General features: G+C 43.7%; 1 protein-coding gene across 1 annotated transcript in view; it reads left to right on the top strand.

The window, feature by feature from the left end:
* LOC111750705 (uncharacterized) overlaps positions 1–7,221 on the top strand; it is a 32,446-nt gene extending 25,225 nt beyond the window's left edge. The window contains exons 2-6 of the mRNA XM_023548328.2: positions 1,056–1,316; positions 3,551–3,599; positions 3,882–3,988; positions 4,498–4,550; positions 4,822–7,221. Of these exons, the coding sequence (XP_023404096.2) occupies positions 1,056–1,316; positions 3,551–3,599; positions 3,882–3,988; positions 4,498–4,550; positions 4,822–4,980 (629 nt within the window). The 3' untranslated portion in view covers positions 4,981–7,221. The remainder of the gene's footprint in view (positions 1–1,055; positions 1,317–3,550; positions 3,600–3,881; positions 3,989–4,497; positions 4,551–4,821) is intronic.
* The last annotated feature ends 14,222 nt before the right edge of the window (positions 7,222–21,443 follow it).

The following is a 21,443-nucleotide window of genomic DNA, read 5'->3' as shown; positions in this document are numbered from 1 at the left end:
CTGTGACAGGCTTTAGACTACACACTGCCACTCTCTTCCCTTCCCCTCTCCACCTCGGCCACACACAGCGAGGCAGACCCTCCTCCTTCAGGCTCCTCCAGGGCCTTGTTCTTGCTTTTTGGTGGGTGTGTTTCCTCTTCTGCCAAAATTGGCATCCAAAACCAAACCCAATGCCATTGAGCGGATTCTGACTCATAGTGACCCTATAGGACAGAGTAGAACTGCCTCATGGGGCTTCCACGGCTGTAAGCTTTATGGAAGCAGACTGCCACATCTTTCTCCTGTAAAGCAGCTGGTGGATTCGAACATCCGAGTGCTTTAACCATGGCACCACCAGGGTTCCTAAAATTGGCACAGTCCAGTTCAATCCTCACTTACTTTATCCCACGCCTTGGTTAGTTCAGAATGGCTTTGGGCTGTTTCAAATCAAAGTCTCCTTCAAAGGATGAAGATTTGCCATCAACTAAGAGACTAAGAGGCCTGGTGGAGCAGTGGTTAAGAGTTCAGCTGCTAACCAAAGGGTCAACAGTTTGAACCCACCAGCTGCTCCTTGGAAACCCTACAGGGCAGTTCTACTCTGTCTTATAGGGCAGCTATGAGTTGGAATCTACTCGATGGCAACAGGTTAAGAGATTTCAGAAGTCTGTGGTATAGGCTTTCTGGGGTTCCAACAGAGGTTGGGCGGCCCTGGTCAGAATGCCATCGAGGGGACTTTGTCATCATTTGTTCATTCATTCATTTATTCAACAAACATTTATTGATCATGTTCATGGTGTGAAGCACAGTTCTAGGCACTGGGGATGTAGTGAAGACCAGAACAGATGGAAGGTGGAGCTTACATGGTTGTGATGAGAAACAAACAATAACCAAGTACTCAATAATCAAAGCAACTTCAGATACTAATAGCTTAGATTATGATGTGACTAAGGGAGGCTGGGGAGGTGACTTTGGACCATGTGCCTGGAGAAGGCCTTCATTAAGAGGGAGGCACTCTCTCTGCCTTTTGAGGCCCTCCCCTCCCGTGCCGAGATTCGGACATTCTCCCTATTCCACAGGTTCCCACAGAGAAATGAAAGACACAGAAGAGAAGAGAGATGCCAGCTTCCTGGTGTCCTGTGTCTGCCAGCTGCTGCTAAATGCCTCTGAGAAAGCCTGCTTCCAGATAAAGGAGTCCACCTGTCCTGAGAACGTCAGTACCTGGGGCAAGAACCCCCCGGATGAACCCGTTGATGGAAGGAAGTGGACCAACTGTAGGCTCCAGGACTCCACAGCCAGCAATGACTCCCTGGACAGCCCTGACCAATTGCTCTGCTCAGGTAAGAGCAGCTTAACCCCAGCACTAGGCAAATAGGACTGCTGTTAGGTGCTGTTGTCTATTTTGACTCAGAGCGACTCTATGTGGCAGAGTAAAACTGCCCCAGAGGGGTTCCTAGGCTGTAAATCTTTACGGGAGGTGATCACTAGGTCTTTTCACCCATGGAGCCACTGGTGGGTTCGAACCACCAACCTTTTGGCTAGCAGCCAAGCACTTAACCATTGCACCACCAGGGCAAATAGTTATTATTTACTGTTTAGTAGTCTGATCATTTAGTTCGTACAACAACTCTGTGAGGTCAGTATTCATGTTATGTCCATTTCACAGATGAAGAAAATGGGGCTCAGACCACACGAGGAAGTGCTGGAGACCTCTAGATCTCAGGTTGTTTGAGGACATCATCCTTCATGCTTGTCCTCATCACCCCTACTGACCCTCCTCTGTCTTCCCAGAATATATACTTCACTTTTGGGGCCTGGATGGACACCCTCATGCTGCCTCTCCTGGCTGTAAACAGGTGTGCCCTACCTGTTGGCGCCAGCCTCCCCTCTCCTTGCTTGGGGCTTACATGTGACATCTCTCTACACCACACCCTACCCTCACAAGCACACATCATGCCCCCGTGACTCAGTGCCCCATCGTGGGTGACTCAGTGGGAGATCTGGTCTCCAAGCCCACTTCCTACCCTTTGTCCTGTAGGTGAGCAGGAGCTGTCAAAGAGAAAATGGGTGAGGTCAGTTCTCTTACTCAGAAGGGGGACAGAAATAAAAGGGCAGAGAGGAAGTGAACTGTGTTAAGACACAATTCCATCTGGCCTTGGTGCCCCAAAGAGGGTATAAGTCTTTGTGCTCTTTACTCACAGATGTTATTTATCAGGAGTGGATATGAGATTGCCATAGTGGTCTGATAGGAGTCCCTGGGTGGTGCAAACCATTAGTGAGCTCAGCTATTGTTTGAGTCCACCCAAAAGCACTTGGAAGAAAGGCCTGGCAACCTACTTCTGAAAAATCAGCCACTGAAAACCCTACAGAGCACAGTTCTACTCTGACACATGTGAAGGGGCCCTGAGTTGGAGTCAATTGACTGCAACTGGTTTTTGACTGCAGTAATCTGATATATTCCCTCCACCCCTCCTTGGCAGCAGTCTCTGCATTTGAGTGTCTGAGTAGCCAGCTCTCGAAGACACATGGCCAGAGACGCACTATCTGTGAGAGGCTGAATCGTGCAGTTCTTCTTTATGGGGGAAATAAATAGAAGGGGCGTGAGTACAGGCAAAGAGAGCTCTGGTTTGCGGTGGAAATGAGTACTCAAGTCCTGGCTCTAGCACTTTCCTTGGGCAAGTCCCCCCTCTGAGGTTCTTCATCTGTGTGGCTAAATATGTTTTAACATTCTGTCTAACTGTTAGAATCCAGGGACAGACTGTGGCTGGAGAGAGGATAGGCTTGGTGTCTCCGTCCCTTGAGGCAGGAGACATTCTTTCACAGTGTGAATAACTCCCCTACCCCCTGAGCATGGGCAGACTGGCACACCTGTCCCCCTCCCTCGTGCCAGCCCAGCTTGCTGGTGCATTTCAAAGTTCAGCCCCCTGGACATGTCCTCTTGTACTGATCACCTCCATCATTCCAGTTCTTTTTCCTGAGCTTCCTGTCATATCTAACAGCGCTTGACCCTTTGTAAGAATGGTAGAGCTCGGGAGTGAAGTGATTGCATGGAGGTAGCCGAGTGTGACTCCCATTGCTTTCACAGCGATCCTATAGGACAGAGTAGAACTGTTCCACAGGGTTTTCTAGGCTGTAATCTTTACAGAAGCAGATTGCCACATCTTTCTCCTAAGGAGCAGCTGGTGGGTTCGAACCACTGACCTTTTGGTTAGCAGCTGAGCGCTTGCTTAACCACTGTGCCAACACAGTTCCTTTCAGAACAGTGTAGGAAAGTACAATTTAAAACCAGAGAGACATGTGTTCAAGTCTGAATGTTCCCACTTACTAACTCTACGACTGAGCAATTCTGATCTCTGGAGCTGGTTTCTGTACTGGAAGATGAGAATGGTAACTGTCCCTGCCTCATTATGTATTTATGAAGATTAGGTGAGATAATGAATGTGCCTGGCATATACTAAGTCTGCAGTAAGCGGTAGCTAACATTACCATTTAGGATCTCGTAGAGCTCATCTGTGTGTGTGTGAGCAGAATTTCTCTAAAATCTCCTTTCCCTTTCCTCTGACTCTTTCTGTAGAGAACACCACCACCCTGAAACCAGTGACTGAATCCAATGGACTCAGCAGGTGGGTGAAAAAAGGGCTGAACCCTGGGAGTAGGAGGGCTGGGAGCTTGGGGAAGGGGTCTGGTTGGCCCAGGTGTGGGGGGTGATTTGGGGCCATGGCCATGGAGGCCAGGGCAGAGAGAGACTCAAAATGGAGGCAGATGTCTGGCTGTTGGGGAGGCGGAAGCCCAGGGGTGGGAGAGCTCCCACAGGGATGGGAAAGCCCCAGGACAATTTTGTGGTTAGTCACCAAAGCTAGCCATGGCAATGGATCATCCTTATCTCACCTGTTTGCTTCCTTCAGCTTAGGCACAGCAGCCACGGCTGTTTCCGCCTCTGTTGGGGTTGCAGCCCTCATCTTATTCCTAGTGGGTCTCTTGTCCCTGATCCTGAAGAAATGGAGGCACGAGCGTGAGTTGACTAAGCTGACCCTGGAGCTGTGAAGAAAGGGGAGAAGCTGGGAGTAGGCATGGAAGTAGGGGTGTCTTTCCTATGGGGTGGCTTTGGGAGGGGTACTGGGCAGGCTATAGGGTCTAACCATTTGGGGCAGATACTACCTAGTAACAGCTCTTCTCCAGCTTTCCGGAAAACAGTGTAGCAACAAGACTTACAATAAACATTCTTCATGCTGAAAGCCATGTATGAGCAATCGGCATATAAGCTTATGGCTTATTTATACCAACCAAAAGAAATACTGAGGCTAAATAATCTAATCTACATAATAAACACCAATTACAAGGTGCACCAATAGTACTCACTCCCCCTGTGTCTTCCTGGGCGTTTAGCTCAGTCTCAGAGACCCCATGGGTTGACATGGTGGGCTATGCACCTCAAAGTTCAGCCCTAGGTCCAGCAATCAACCAAGTAAAGATGGTTACTACCCCAACTCAGACTCACTCGGAGTTTGTTGACTTTTCTAGGGCTATTTAAGAGACAGCTGAGGCATCACAGCAACTTTCTTCACCAATCTTCGGTAAGGAGACAGACGAGTCCTACCTAGAATGGCCCCCTGCCATCTCTGCCATCTCTTCCCTAGACAGAACCCACTGGAGGGTAGTGGGGATGAGGCAGAGGTGGGTCCTAAAAGGAATGTTTTTGAAAATTGACAGAGCCAGGGCTTGCTGAGCAAGGCCCAAATGTTCCCACTTGCTGTCCTGTAGGGGCAACTTGGTACCTGGTTTTGTCTTGGAAATCCTCTGTGCCCAGCCACCTATCTGCTTCTAACTGGGGTTGTGTCTCCAAAGGTGCCTTCCTGCCATGCGGATGCTGTATATTCCAACGTGATCAACCTGGCCCCCTGGACAGAGGAGGACTTTGTCTTCTATGCCAACGTGCCTCCTTTTGATAGCACCAGGGGGACCTCACCAGACCACGTGGAGTACGCCTCCATCGTATTCCACTGATGGGGAGCCAAGGGGGTGCTGGCGGTGGGGAGGGGTCAGACCTGTGTCCAGCTGGGATCCTGATAGGGTTTTTTTTAAGGGTGTGTGTGTTGTTTGTTTTTGTTTTTAATTTGAGCCTCAATATCAGCCTGTGAGGTTGGTTATTATTATCTCATTTTCCCTTATTGTGGTAAAATATATAGAACAGAACATTTGCCATTCTAGCTGTTACTAAATGTACAATTTGGTGGCATTAATTATATTCACCATGTTATGTAACAAGCACCACTGTCCGTTTTCAGATGTTTTCATCCCCCTAAACAGAAACTCAGTTGTGTGTGTGTGTTTTTTAAAAAAAAAGCATATAAACATTCTGATGGAGGTACCTGGCTGGGTATTTCTTCCAGTTCTCTTGGAATCAAAGTATAGTTCTAATGGCAAAGACACGGGGACAGGCTCATCCAAACCACCCCCAGCCCTGGAGGCAGGCTCCTGAGACAGATGGTCAGCAGAGAGCCCATCCCACCTTTGTTCCTCCTGAGGCAAGGACTGAGGAGGGGGAGTCATACCAGTCAGGGCCCACCTTCTGCATTTTGTCTCTCCTGTTCCTCCCTTTTAGAAATGAACACCCTGTAGGGGTTCACTGGCACCCTGGTGGTATAGTAGTTAAGAGCTCAGGCTGCTAACCAAAAGGTCGGTGGTTCAAATTCACCAGCTGGTCCTCAGGAGAAAGCTGTGGCAGTCTGCTTCTGTAAAGATTACAGCCTTGGAATCCCTATGGGGCAGTATAGTACTCTATCCTATAGAGTCGTTTTGAGTCGGAATTGACTCGATGGCAACAAGTTGTTTTTTTTTTAGAGGTTCATTGTTTTCGAAGGGCTGCAGGCTGATCATATGTCCTGGTTTTCCTGGGACTTCCCTGTGTCCACCTGTGGTCCCAGCAAGTTTACTATTAGGCCCCCTTTCGCTCTCAAAAGCGTTCTAGTTTGGAGGATAAATTACGTGGTCAACTGTTAATGAGGCTTTGAAAATGCAAAATTAAGTCCAAGACCAAGTAAGAAGGGAAAGCAAAGTTGTTTTGTATGATAATGTGAGGAAAATTGAGCTGGAGTGGAGGTGGAAGGGGGACTGGAGGAGTAGTGAGTTAAGAAGCTATGAGAAAAGTTTTTTGAGGGGAGCCCCTGGATGAGGGAGTCCCTGTGCTCAGCTGCTAACTGAAAAGATGATAAGTTGGAAGTTTGAGCCCACCCAGGAGTGCCTCAGAAGAGAGGCCTGGAGATCTACTTTCAAATTATGCAGGCATCGAAAACCCTGTGAAGCACATACCCTGACACACGTGGGCTCGTCCTGAGTTTCAATCAACTAGATGGCAACCGAGAGGTTGCACTGGTTAGAGGCTAAAATCCACAGAGAGGTAGAAGACTCCTGTCACTGCAAACCTTCGGTAAAGCCTGCTGAACACACAAGTGCCTTGTGTCGGTCTTTTGAGGAAGGGGAAAATCATGGAAAGGGGACTGAAACCCACATCTTGGTCAGCAGAGAGCAGAAGTCGGAGGGAGTGGTAAAAGGTGCTCTGTGAGTGAAGCAGAGAATTTGACGGGAGGGGAAGAGGGCTGAACTCAGAGGCAAAAGTAACAACAAAGCCCCTCTGGAAATTCTTGGAAATCTCGGGGAGGGCACTAGAGTTTCTAGAGAATCTGGAGTTGGAGGATGGAGCCAATTGTATTTAAATCTTAATGGGCAGGTTGACCTCAACATAAATTTGGGTTGTAAAATTTCAGCAGGTTTCTTTATTGCGTGACTTCTCAGGGCCTTCGATACGGGATGGCCGTTGTGAATTTTGATGCAGTATTCCTCAAACTCCTTTTTATATCCCCAGGGAACATCCCATAGGACAAGAAGTCTTCACTGTTATACTCTATGGGAACAACTGGTTTAAGGGGCACCTACTCAGGCAGGCACTGTCGCAGGGGAGCCCGGTTACTAGGCTGACTCTGCTTCTACTCAGGGACGTTCATGTGGGCAAATGGGGTGGCTGCACCCAGACTGCAGCCAGGATGCCTCCTCGGTGCATGTACAAAGGCCCCAAATGCTTAGCGAGGCAGCAAGAGACGTCTCCCTAGCGCAGGGGTTCTCAAGGGGGGTGATTTTGCCTCCCTGGGGGCATTTGGAGATGTCCAGAGACACTTCTGATTGTCACAACTGGGGATGAGTGTTACTGACACCTAGTGGGTGGAGGCCAGGGATGCTATAAACACCCTACAACGCACAGAACAGCCCCCCACCGTAAGCATTTATCCAGTCCCAAATGTCGGTAATGCCACTGCTGAGAAGCCCTGCCCTAAGGTTTTCATGAGGCTGGTGGGCGCTGGCGTCTGCAGACGTCTAAGCTGAAGATGCTGCCCCAGCTCTCTGTGTGCCAAGCTCGAGGCCCACGGTGATTGCAAAAGCAGTAAAATGAGCAGTGGATAATCACTAAGAAACCCCAGCAGCCAGAGGATGGCCAACCATCCTGGTTTGCCAGGGACTGTCCCAGTTTTAGCATTTAAAGTCAGGGTCCTAGAAAACCCCTTAGTCCTAGGTAAACCAGGACCCTTGGTTTCCCTAGCACTTAGGGACTCTCCAGGCCTAAATTAACCTTTGTAAGCAAGTAATTGCACTTCTCAGGATGGAAGAGTTCTAGGCGTTTCCAGCTAAAGCCCGGAGGGCAAGTGAAAGCCAAGCTTCCAGGAGGCCCAGGCCTTGGGCATGAAGATAAATTCCTCCAGCTTGTCCTTAAAAGACACTGTCCGCACCTGGCCCGCCTGGAAGGGGAGCTGCCCTACTCTCCTTGCCATCCATGGCCCCTGTCTTGCATCACTCTCTGAAAGCGGCTCAGTCCGTTCATTTTTTTAGAGAAGCAGGCAGATTTCTTTCTTTTCTTTGTAATTAAAATATAATTTTTACACAGTAGGATGTACAAATACCAAGTGCACAATTTTTAAAATTTTTTTATTGTGCTTTAAGTGAAAGTTTACAAATCAAGTCAGTCTCTCATACAAAAATTTATATATACTTTGCTATATACTCCTAGTGCCTCTCCCCCTAATGACACAGTGCCCTCCTTCCCTCCACTCTCTCTTTTTGTGTCTGTTCAGCCATCCTCTGATCCCCTCCACCCTCTCATCTCCCTTCCAGACAAGAGATGCCAACATAGTCTTATGTGTCTACTTGATCCAAGAAGCTCACTCTTCACCAGCATCGTTTTCTATCCCAACGTCCAGCCCAATCCCTGTCTGAAGAGTTGGCTTTGGGAACGGTTCCTGTCTTGGGCCAACAGAAGGTCTGGGGGCCACGGCCACCAGGGTCGTTCTAGTCTCAGTCAGACCATTAAGTCTGGTCTTTTTATGAGAACTTGAGGTCTGCCTCCCACTGCTCTCCTTCTCCCTCAGGAGTTCTCTGTTTTGTTCCCTCTTAGGACGGTCATCAGTTGTAGCTGGACACCATCTAGTTCTTCTAGTCTCAGGCTGATATAGTCTCTGGTTTATGTGGTCCTTTCTGTCTCTTGGGCTCATAATCACCTTGTGTCTTTGATGTTCTTCATACTCCTTTGCTCTAGGTGGGTTGAGACCAATTGATGCATCTTAGATGGCTGCTTGCTAGCATTTAAGATGCCAGACACCACTCTTCAAAGTGGGATGCAGAATGTTTTCTTTATAGATTTTATTATGCCAGTTGACATAGATGTCCCCTGAAACCATGGTCCAGGTCAATAACTGCATACCAGGTGCCAGGAGAAGTACTAATTTGCTCAAGTAATGAAACTACATCATGAACAACAGCTGCAAATGGAGTCAACATCTGGTTAAGTTTTTGATAATCCACTGTCATTCTTCAAGATCCATCTGTTTTTTTGCACAAGCCAAACAGGCTAGTTGAGTGGGGATATGGTGAGAACCACCACCTCTGCATTCTTCTAGTCTTTGACGGTGACACTAATCTCTGCAATCACTCCAGGAACGTGGTATTGCTTTTGGTTTACTACTTTCCCATGTACGAGCAGTTCTAATGGCTTCCACTTAGCCCTTACTCCATTTGTCAGGGACTCAGTGTAGGGGTTTCATCAGTTGTAGAGTATACTTATTCCAATTATGCATTCTGGAACTGGGGAAATCACCACAGGATGGGTTCAGGGACCCACTGGACCTACTGTGAGATGGACGTGAGCTAAGACTCCATTAATAACCTGACCTCCATATGCCGCCCTCTGACTGGTGGGCCACAGTGATGTTTTGGGTCTCCTGGAATTAGTGTCAGTTCAGAGCCAGGATTCAGTAATCCCAGAAAAGTCTGATTATTTCCTTTTCCCCAGTGAGCAGTCACTGTAGTTAAAGTCCATAGATCAATTTGGGGAAGGCTGGGAGAAAGATTAACAGCACGATTTTTGGCAGCGTAATGGAGTCCTTCCTCAAGGCGATTTGGCCTCCTCTTCATTCAAGGAGTTGTGGGTCTATGAACTCTCTCAAGTTTGGGAGTTGATTGAGGGGCCATGGCTCTCTATTCTGGCAATTCCAGTTAGACTGCTGTTCACTTGACCTAGAATTCTTCTGCTTGTACAGATCAAGTAAATATTTAGTAGATTTCCTATCTAGTTCACTTCTAGGGACATGATGACTAAAGAGCCAACACCATAAGTTCATATGAGTCAGACAATTCTGATTACTGCTTTGACTCCACTGTCAATTACAGTAACAATGCCCACCTTACCTTTGTTGACTGAGTGCCACCACTTGGCCCCTACCACCACGAGATCCAATCAGCCCCTTGTAGTTAGTTGTCTTAATTCAGTTAAGGTAGTTCCCATTGTCATATCTGACTTACATAAAATAGCAATCACAGCAGTCTTCAAGGATGCTGGGCTCCCTTCACAAATTTGTTCCTCACCATTGTGGTAAAAGGAGTGTCCTCTGAGTACCCCATGTGTGAATCTGTGGGTCTAACCTGATAAATCCACTCCAACATGCCAATTTCCCTAAGCCTTTTGATACCTTCTTCTTCAGTATACCAAAGCAGGTCTGGTACTTTGACTTGATTTAGTTTAAGCCACCGTGTAACCCATGTTTCAGGGGCCCAGCCAAATAAACTATTAGAGCCTTTCCTAACCTTTTGAGCTGAAACATTGAATGAAGAATCTGTGCTTAGTTGGCCCATGTCAATAAACTCAGACTGATGCAACTTTATGTTTCTTGCACCACTATCACACTCCCTTAATAGCCATTCCCACACATGTTCCCCAGGTTTCTGTTTGTATGTATTAGAAAAGTCAAGCAGTTCTTCTGGAGTGTAGCATTCCTCCTCCTGGGTCACACTTTGTACTTAATCTTTCGGGGCTCACTGTAATTTAAGTCTAGGTATAGGTCTAGAAGCCAAATGGGTGGTGGGGATGTGTTTTGAGAACATTTGGATTGTCTTGTAAGGTATCTGCCTCAGGCGATGCCCAGGCAATGACTCAGACAAAGGCTCTTCAGACACAGCTGGGTTAATCTCATATGTGGGTGGAGAGGCTAGTGGTTTTACTGGGGAGGGTGGCTTAGGAGACAAAGATGGAGCAATCTCTTCAGATGGGAATGAGAGGGATGGTTTTGTTGGCAGGAGTGATCCAAGGGAATTTAGGGGCTCTGTGTCCCCAGCTTCCTGATTATCTGCCCATATGTCCCCATCCCATGTTTCAGTATCAAATTTATTCCGAATCAGTGCCCTCACTTTAACTTCAGACATCATTTGAATTTGGGGATTCAGTTGGCGTTGTAATTCAGTCACTGTTATGATAAGACTCTCTGGTTTTTGGAAATATCAGCTTTGTTACTACAAGAAATAAGGCTTTCTTTTAAGGCACAAGTTGAAACTTTTAGGTGATTTTTGAGGTGCTTGAGCTTTGACTCAAGCCCTGAGCTCATCTTTTTCTGTCATCACTTTGTCTAGGGAAAGTAAGACCAACCAACTAGCTTCTTTATACTTCTCATTATGCCAAAATCATAAAAAGGTATCAAACATGTGATCACCCAGAGGCTCGCCTCTCATCAAAACCTGATCTATTGGCGGTGATATTTTGTGTATTTCTATTGTTGCCTCACACCATGCATTAACAGTGCCCTCTTTACTACTGAAAGCAGAGTCATGAATATCTTTAAGACTAACCAGACTTGGAAATCAATTTAGAAAACTCATCTTTTCTCTTGATCCCAATATCAGTACCATATGTCTTAGGCTGAGCTCTCTAGAGAAGCAAAACCAGTGAAGTGTATAAATGTACATGTAGAAAGATTTATACCAAGGATATGGCTCAAGTGGTTGTAGAGGCTGGAAAGCCCCAAGTCCCTGGGTCAGGCTGGAGGCTTCTCATGACTCACATAGCTGCAGGGCATGGTGAGCCCAAGATTGGCAGGTCAGACAACAGAGCTCTGGCTCACAGGCTGCAGAGACCTGCGGATCCTAAGATTGGCAGGCGTGGTGGCAGGTAAGCTGCTACCTCAAGTTCCAAGAACTAGAGGTCAGACTAACAGGACCACTGCAGGATCCAGAGTGCGCAAAAGCCCATGAGCCTTGCCAGAAAGTCCACCTATGTTGGATGCAGACCACACCCCTGAAGAAACTCCCTTTCAACTGATTGGATACTCACAGCAGATCCCATCATGTAGGTGGTCACATTATATCAGATCATGGAAGTGATTACATCATTGTATGACTGCCAAATTACATCATAACTGCCAAACCACTGAGAATCATGGCCTAGCCAAGTTGACACACAATCTTAACAATCACACCATTTGTCCAATTTTCCTGCCCCTTCCTGCTACATTATTTGTCCTTTTGTGACAAACTTATTTCACTCAGCGAAATGTTTTCAAGTATACAACCAAACACTTCATGGGATTTGGTTCCTTGGTTTGGAGGCTTAAGGTCATGGTTTCATTGGACATCCCAGATGTCTTAGTCATCTAGTGCTGCTATAACAGAAATACCACAAGTGAATGGCTTTAACAGTTTATTACTCCTGGTAATGTGGGCTAAAAGTCCAAATTCAGGGTGTCAGCTACGGGGGAAGGCTTTCTCTCTAGGTTGACTCTGAAAGAAGGTCCTTTTCATCAACCTTTGCCTGGACAAGGAGCTTCTCCGCACAGGGACCCGAGATCGAAAGGACACACTCTGTTCCTGGCACTGATTTCTCGGTAGTATGAGGAACCCCCCGACCCCATGCCCTGCTTCCCTTTCCCTTTTTTTTTTTTTTAATTTTTATTGTGCTTTAAGTGAAAGTTTACAAATCAAGTCAGTCTCTCATACAAAAATTTATATACACCTTGCTATACACTTCTAATTGCTCTCCGCCTAATGAGACAGCACACTCCTTCCCTCCACTCTCTATTTTTGTGTCAATTTGGCCAGCTTCTGACCCTCTCTGCCCTTTCATCTCCCCTCCAGACAGGAGATGCCAACATAGTCTCATGTGTCTACTTGATCCAAGAAGCTCACTCTTCCCAGCATCATTTTCTATCCCATAAAAAAAAAAAAAATCCCATAGTCCAGTCCAATCCCTGTCTGAAGAGTTGGCTTTGAGAATGGTTCCTGTCTTGGGCTAACAGAAGGTCTGGGTACCATGACCCCCGGAGTCCTTCTAGTCTCAGTCAGACCATTAAGTCTGGTCTTTTTATGAGAATTTGAGGTCTGCACCCCACTGCTCTCCTTCTCCCTCAGGGGTTCCCTGTTGTGTTCCCTGTCAGGGCAGTCATCAATTGTAGCCAGGCACCATCAAGTTCTGCTAGTTTCAGGCTGATATAGTCTCTGGTTTATGTGGTCCTTTCTGTTTCTTGGGCTCATAATCACCTTGTGTCTTTGGTGTTCTTCATTCTCCTTTGCTCCAGATGGGTTGAGACCAATTGATGCATCTTAGATGGCTGCTTGCTAACATTTAAGACGCCAGATGCCACTCTCCAAAGTGGGATGCAGGATTTTTTTTTAATAGATTTTATTATGCCAACTGACTTAGATGTCCCCTGAAACCATGGTCCCCAAACCCCCGCCCCTGCTACACTGTCTTCTAAGCATTCAGTTTATTAAGGAAAGTTCTTTGCTTTTAGTTTAGTCCAGTCATGCTGACCTCTCCTGTATCGTGTTGTCTTTCCCTTCACCTAAAATAATTCTTACCTGCTTATCTAATTAACCCCTTTCCCTCTCTCCCTCCCCCACCTCATAATCATCAAAGAATATTTTCTTCTCTGTTTAAACTATTTCTCAAGTTCTTATAACAGTGGTCTTATACAATATTTGTCCTTTTGCAACTGACTAATTTCACTCAGCATAATGTCTTCCTCCATGTTATGAAACGTTTCACGGATTCATCATTTTTCTTTATTGATGTGTAGTATTCCATTGTGTGAATATAGCATAATTTATTTATCCATTCATCCGTTGATGGGCACCTTGGTTGCTTCTATCTTTTTGCTATTGTAAACAGTGCTGCAATGAACATGAGTGTGCATATATCTGTTCGTGTAAAGGCTCTTAATTCTCTAGGATATATTCCAAGGAGTGGGATTGCTGGATCGAATGATAGTTCTATTTCTAGTTTTTTAAAGGAAGCACCAAATCCATTTCCAAAGTGGTTGTGCCGTTTTACATTCCCACCAGCAGTGTATAAGTGTTCCCATCCCTCCACAACCTCTCCAACATTTATTATTTTGTTTTTTGGATTAATGCCAGCCTTGTTGGAGTGAGATGGAATCTCATTGTAGTTTTGATTTGCATTTCTCTAATGGCTAACGATCATGAGCATTTCCTCATGTATCTGTTAGCTACCTGAATGTTTTCTTTAGTGAAGTGCCTGTTCATATTCTTTGCCCATTTTTTAATTGGGTTGTTTGTCTTTTTGTAGTTGAGTTTTTGCAGTATCATGTAGACTTTAGAGATCAGATGCTGATGGGAAATGTCATAGCTAAAAACTTTTTCTCAGTCTGTAAGTAATCTTCTTCATCTTTTGGTGAAGTCCTTGGATGAGCATAGGTGTTTGATTTTTAGGAGCTCCCAGTTATCTAGTTTTTCTTCTGCATTGTTAGTAATGTTTTGTATACTGTTTATGCCATGTATTAGGACTCCTAACGTTGTCCCTATTTTTCTTCCACGATCTTTATCGTTTTAGTCTTTATGTTTAGGTCTTTGATCCACTTGGAGTTAGTTTTTGTACATGGTGTGAGGTATGGGTCTTGTTTCATTTTTTTGCAGATGTATATCAAGTTATGCCAACAACATTTGTTAAACAGGCTATCTTTTCCCCATTTAACTGACTTTCGGCCTTTGTCAAATATCAGCTGCTCATATGTGGATGGATTTATGTCTGGATTCTCAATTCTGTTCCATTGGTCTATGTATCTGTTGTTGTACCAGTCTGTTTTGCCTACTACGGCTGTGTAATAGGTTCTAAAATCAGGTAGAGTGAGGCCTCCCACTTTGTTCTTCTTTTGCAGTAATGCTTTACTTATCGGGGGCCTATTTCCCTTCCATATGAAGTTGGTGATTTGTTTCTCCATCTCATTAAAAAATGTCATTGGAATTTGAATCGAAATTGCATTGTATCTATAGATGGCTTTTGGTAGAATAGACATTTTTATAAGTTAAGCCTTCCTATCCGTGAGCAAGGTATGTTTTTCCACTTATGTAGGTCTCTTGCAGTAGCGTCCTGTAGTTTTCTTTGTATAGGTCTTTTACATCTCTGGTAAGATTTATTCCTAAGTCTTTTATCTTCTTGGGGGCTTCTTAAATGGTATTGATTTGGTGGTTTCCTCTTTGATGTTTTTTTTTGTTGGTGTAGAGGAATCCAACTGATTTTTATGTTTATCTTGTATCCTGATAATCTGCTGAACTTTTCTGTTAGTTTTAGTAGTTTTCTTCAGGATTCTTTAGGGTTTTCTGTGTATGAGATCATGTCATCTGCAAATAGAGATACTTTTACTTCTTCCTTGCCAATCTGGATGCCCTTTACTTCTTTATCTAGCCTAATTGCTCTGGTTAGGACCTCCAACACAATGTTGAATAAGAGTGGCGATAAAGGGCATCCTTGTCTGGTTCCAGATCTCAAGGGGAATGCTTTCAGACTCTCTCCATTTAGGGTGATGTTGGGTGTTGGCTTTGTATAAATGTCCTTTATTATGTTGGGGAATTTTCCTTCTGTTCATATTTTGCTGAGAGTTTTTATCATGAATGAGGGTTGAACTTTCTCAAATGCCTTTTCTGTATCAGTTGATAAAATCATGTGGTTCTTGTCTTTTTTTTTTTTTTATTTGTACAATGGATTACATTGTTTTTCTGATGTTGAACCATCCCTGCATACCTGGTATGAATTCCACCTGGTCATGGTGAACTATTTTTTTGATATGTTGTTGAATTCTAATGGCTAGAATTTTGTTGAGGATTTTTGCATCTAAGTTCATGAGGTATATAGGTCTGTAATTTTCTTTTTTTGTGGAGTCTTTACCTGGTTTTGGTATCAGAGATATGCTGGCTTCATAGAGTGAGTTTGGGAGTGTTCTGTCCTTTTCTATGCTGTGAAATACCTTTAGCAGTAGTGGGGTTAACTCTTCTCTGAAAGTTTGGTAGAACTCTGAGTGAAGCCGTCTGGGCTAGGGCTTTTTTTTGTTGGGAGTTTTTCGATTTCCTTTTCAATCTCTTCTTTTGTTATGAGTCTATTTAGTTGTTCTACCTCTGTTTGTGTTAGTTTAGGTAGGTAGTGTGTTTCTATGAACTCATCCATTTCTTCTAGGTTCTCAAATTTGTTAGAGTATAATTTATCATAGTAATCTGATATGATTCTTTTAATTTCAGTTGGGTCTGTTGTAATACTGCCCATCTCATTTCTTATTTGGGTTATTTGCTTCCTCACCTGTTTTTCTTTTGTCACTTTGGTCAATGGTTTATCAATTTTGTTAACTTTTTCAAAGAACCAGTTTTTGGTCTTGTGAACTCTTTCAATTGTTTTTTCTGTTTTTTATTTCATTTAGTTCTGCTCAAATTTTTATTATTTACTTTCTTCTGGTGCCTGAGGGTTTCTTTTGTTACCCTCTTTCTATTTATTCAAGTTGTAGGGATAATTCTTTGATTTTGGCTGTTTCTTCTTTTTGTATGTGCGTGTTTATTGATATAACTTGACCTCTGAGCACTGCTTTTGCTGGGTCCCAAAGGTTCTGATAGGAAGTGTTTTCATTCTCATTGGATTCTATGAATTTCTTTATTCCATCCTTAATGTCTTCTGTGACCCAGTCCTTTTTGAGCAGGGTATTGCTCAGTTTCCAAGTGTTTGATTTCTTTTCCTTGCTTTTTCTGTTATCGATTTCTACTTTTATGGCCTTAGGGTCAGAGAAGATGCTTTGTAATATTTCCATGTTTCGGATTCTGCTAAGGCTTGCTTTATGACCTAAAATGTGGTCTATTCTAGAGAATGTTCCATGTGCACTAGAAAAGAAAGTATACTTTGCTGCTGCTGGGTGGAGTGTTCTGTATATGGCTACGAGGTCAAGTTGGTTGATTGTGCCATTTAGATCTTCTGTGTCTTTATTGAGCTTCTTTCTGGATGTCCTGTTCTTCACCGAAAGTGGTGTGTTGAAGTCTCCTACTATAATTGTGGAGCTGTCTATCTCAATTTTCAGTGCTGATAGAGTTTGTTTTATGTATCTTGCAGCCCTGTCATTGGGTGCTAAATATTTAGTATGGTTATATCCTCCTGGTATATTGTCCCTGTAATCATTATCTCATGTCCTTCCTTGTCCTTTGTGGTGGATTTAACTTTAAAGTCTATTTTGCCAGAAATTAATACTAGTACTCCTGTGCTTTTTTGATTGTTGTTTGCTTGATATATTTTTTCCATCCTTTGAGTTTTAGTTTGTTTTTGTCTCTAAGTCTTAGGTGTGTCTCTTGTAGGCAGCATATAGACGGGTTGTGTTTTTTTTAATCCATTCTGCCACTCTCTGTCACTTTATTGGTACATTTAGTCCATTTACATCCAGCATAATTATAGATAGGTATGAGTTTAGTGCTCTCATTTTGATGTCTTTTTTTGTGTGTCGTTGACAGTTTCTTTTTCCCACTTAATTTTTTGTGCTGAGTAGTTTATTTTCATACATTGTCTTTTCCTCTTATTTGTTGTTGTTGATTTTGTTTCTGCTGAGTCTCTATTTTTTTCTTGTATTTTATTTTGATGAGTAAGATAGTTAGTCTCCTTTGTGGTTACCTTAATATTTACCTCTATTTTTCTAAGTTTAAACCTAACTTTTGTTTCTTTATATCGCCTTGTCTTCCTCTCCGTATGAAAGATCTATGACTACTTTTCTTAGCCTCTTTGTTGTTTTAATGTTGTCTGCTGTTACATAATAACATCGCCATTTCCCTGTTGAGAGTGTTTTTTTAATCTTGTCTTATTTTTGTGATTTCCCTGTCTGGGTTGACTTCTGATTGCCCTGTCCATGTTCTAGTCTCAGGTTGATCCCTGATACTATTGATTTTCTAACTAAGGAACTCCCTTTAGTATTTCTTGTAGTTTTAGTTTGGTTTTTATGAGTTCCCTAAACTTTTGTTTATCTGGAAATCTCCTAATTTCGCCGTCATATTTGAGAGACAGTTTCGCTGGCAATTTTTTTCCTTCATTGCTTTTTATAAGTCATCCTATTGTCTTCTTGCCTGCATGGTTTGTGCCAAGTAGTCCTAGTTTTTCTTATTGACTCTCCTTTGTAGGTGACTTCGTTTATCTGTAGCTGCTCTTAAAATTATCTCTTTATCTTTGGCTTTGGCAAGTTTGATTATAATAAGTCTTGGTGACTTTCTTTTAGAATCTACCTTATATGGAGTTCAATGACCATCTTGGATGGATATCTTCTCATCTTTCATGATATCAGGGAAGTTTTATGCCAAAAAATCTTCAACAATTCTCTCTGTATTTTTTGTTGTCAGCCCCTGTTCTGGTACTCCAATCACTTGTAGGTTATTTCTCTTGATATAGCTCCACATGATTCTTAAGGTGTCTTTATATTTTTTAATTCTTTTATCTGATATTTCTTCTAATATATTGGTACCAAGTGCTTTATCTTCAAGTTCACCAATCCTGCCTTCCACTTGCTCAGTTCTGCTTCTCTTTCTACTGAGTTGTCTAATTCTGTAACTTTATTGTTAATCTTCTGAATTTCTGATTGCTGTCTCTCTATGGAGTCTTGCAGCTTATGAAATTTTTCATTATGTTCTTGAATAGCCTTTTTAATTTCTTCAACTACTTTATCTGTGTGTTCCTTGGCTTGTTCCGTGTATTGCCTGATCTCCTTCTTAATTTCATTCCTGATGTCTTGAAGAGTTCTCGTTGGATTCTATGAATTTCTTTATTCATGTTAATCTTTTGAATTCTGCATCTGGTAATTCCAGGAAGGGACCTTCATCCAGAAGGTCTGTTGATTCTTTGTTTTGAGAGCTTGTTGAGGCTATCATGGTCTGTTTCTTTATGTGACTTGATATTGACTGTTGTCTCAGCCATCTACAAGTTATTGTATTAATTTATTTTTTATGTTTTCTTACTGTACCCTAGCTTCTTGGTTTTTTTTGTTTTTTTTTTTTTGATATGCCCAGATGGGTTGCTTGAATAAGCTAGGTTGATTCTTTTCACCTTTGAAGCTCTGACATCCTGTCACCAGATGGCTAGAGCTGTTATCAGATATACCAGTCTAGGAGTCCATTCATTTTTCTTGTATGAATTCAGCTCAGGTGTCCAAGTAGCTGATCATCAAGTGTGTGGTACAGGCTCTGTCCTACAGTCTTAGAGGGGCAAGGGTGATTGGTGTAGGTATAGGTATCTGGTTTCAGCAGGTGGTCATGCTCTGAACAAGGCAGGGGGCTGAGAACCATCCCCCAAGTGTCTGTGAGGAAAGTGTGTCCCTGTTCTCTAGAGTGTACAGGTGGGTGGGTTCTGCAGATGGACCATGGGCGTCTAATTTTTGGTTGTAAAGACTGGGAGGTACCAGTTATCACTGGACCCCTGTCACAGGTGGCTGGGTGACCTGAGTGGAGCCACCAGTCCTTAGGCCCCTGGTGTAGGTAGATGGGGACCTATTTAATAGGCAAAGCGGTGTCAAATATAAAACACCCTCCTTTTCACTGCACAGCTGAAATGATTGCATTCTGCCAGCCAAGGCGTATTCTCCTGATATAGGCCCACACAGGTCCATGCAGGGGGGAGAGGTATTCAAAGTCCACGGACCACTTATGCCTGGCCAGGAGCTGCTTGTATTCTGAGCTCCCCCAGTTAGTGGAGGTGGCAAACTACCTTTTCTTCCAAATGTGAATTTATTCCTACTCCAAGGCCAGGAGGTTGGTTCTGGGCACTCAGCATGGCCCATCTTAGGCCCAGGGAAATCAACAGCCAGTGAAGCTTGCTTGGGGGCTTGGGGTGTGGTAAAATATATGCAAGTACTTAGCTTTTTCTGAGAGCGCTGTTCTTCTCTGGTTCCAGATGTGTGAGAGGGCTGTGTGGGTGGCTGCTTCTCCCTGAGGAAACTGCAGCCAAACGTTACCACCAGCCCACTGCAGCTGCTCCCGGAAATGGTGCCTGAGAGATCCCTGCAATTCAGGTCCAGCAACTCCTTTCCACTTCTGAACCGCCTCTTCCTCCCCCTGCCACTCAGTCTGTTTTCTAACTTTGATGTCAGGGCTCCTAGCTTTTCATAAATATAATCATTTCATTTGTTTTTTTGGGTCTTTGCTGTAAGAGGGATCGCAGGAAGCGTCTGGCTATTCCGCCATCTTGGCCCTGCCTTCAGCTTCCCTTTCCTTTTATCTCTTGTAAGATAAAATATAGTGCATGCCACACTTCAGGGACACTCCCTTTACATTGGATCAGGGACGTGACCTTACTAAGGGTGTTACAATACACCCTAATCCTCTTCAACATAAAATTGCAATCACAAAATGAAGGACAACCACACAATACTGGGAATCCTAGCCTAACCGAATTGACACAAATTTTGAGGGGACACAATTCAATCCATGACATCAGCTAACTGGCCTAATAACATGTTTAGTGCTTCTGTTCCACTTCCTAGTTAATTGTGTAGTGCCTGGGGTCTTAAAATCTTACAAGTGGCCATTCAAGCACAACAACTGGTCTCTATTCAGCTGGAGCAACAAAGGAAGAAAGAGAGTCAGGAATAGGAGAAGGATATGGAATGGTGGTTAATTGCCTCCATGAACAACTGCCCCTTTGCCATGAGACCAGATGAACTGGATGGTGCCCAGCTACCATTACTGAATATTTTGATCAAAGATTCCATAGAAGAATCCTGATCAAAAGGGGGGAAATACAGAACAGAATTTAAAATTCCGATGGACTCTCTGAAGCCATGGAGGCTGGATGAATCCCTGAACTATTGCCCTGAGATAATCTTTAAACAAACCGAAAACATCCTCTGAAGTTGTCTTAAAACCCAACAATAGTTTATCTTAACTAGTAAAAAAAAAAAGGCCTGCTTTGAGCATTATGTTCTTTTAAGAACTATCTATATGGGATCAAATTGACAACAGCAACTCAAAAGACTAGATAGGAACCTCATGAGGCAATGAGTTTATGTTAACGAGGGAGGAACAACTCAGAAGGATGGCGAGAATGGCTACACAACTTGAAGAATGTAATTTATGTCACTAAATTATGCATATAGAAACTGTTTTGCTGTGTATATTCTCAATAACAACAATAAAATTTAGAAAAAATGCTTTCAAGTTTCACCTATGTTGTAGCATGGATCAGGAATTCATTTCTTGTCATGCCTGTGTAATATTCTGTTGTATGTACACACCATATTTTGTCCATTCAGCTGTTGCTGGACATTTAGGTTGTTCCTACCTTTTGGCTATTGTGAACAATGCTGCAGTGAACACTAGCATACGGCATCTCTTTGCATTCCTGGAGAAAGCTATTATTATCTCCAGGAAACTGAGTTACCAGAGGTTAGGTAACTTTTCGAAGATCACACAGCAATTAGATGGCAGAGCCAGTCCGACTCCAGGAACTGGGTCCTTAGCCAGTATGTATAGCGCCCTCTGTGTACTCAAACTCTACATGCCAGAAATAGAAGATGAGCTGCTGTGACTCCATTCTCTCTATGCACTCACTTGCCCAAGCTAGAAATCTAAGAATCCTGCTGGAATTCTTCATGCCAGGAACCACACTCCCACCTTCATGCAATTATTTCAATCATCAAATCTTATAATTTCTATCTCCTGCATATTTTAAAAATCTGTATAATTGTCTCTGTCTTTCTCCCCTCCCATCTCTTCTCCACATTGCAACTAGAGGATTTTTCTAAAGAAAAAACTCTGATCTTGGCTCTCTTTGACTGACCAATGAGCCTTCAGTGGGTTCCCACTGTCCACTGGGTAAGTTCAAATGTCTCAACACAGCCTACAAGGCACTCTGTGATCCAGCCCAT

This window comes from Loxodonta africana, chromosome 20 (genome assembly GCF_030014295.1).
Source record: "Loxodonta africana isolate mLoxAfr1 chromosome 20, mLoxAfr1.hap2, whole genome shotgun sequence".
NCBI classification, from domain to species: Eukaryota; Metazoa; Chordata; class Mammalia; order Proboscidea; family Elephantidae; genus Loxodonta; species Loxodonta africana.
The sequence above is the reverse complement of the archived record's forward strand: the minus strand, read 5'-3'. Positions and strand labels throughout refer to the sequence as shown.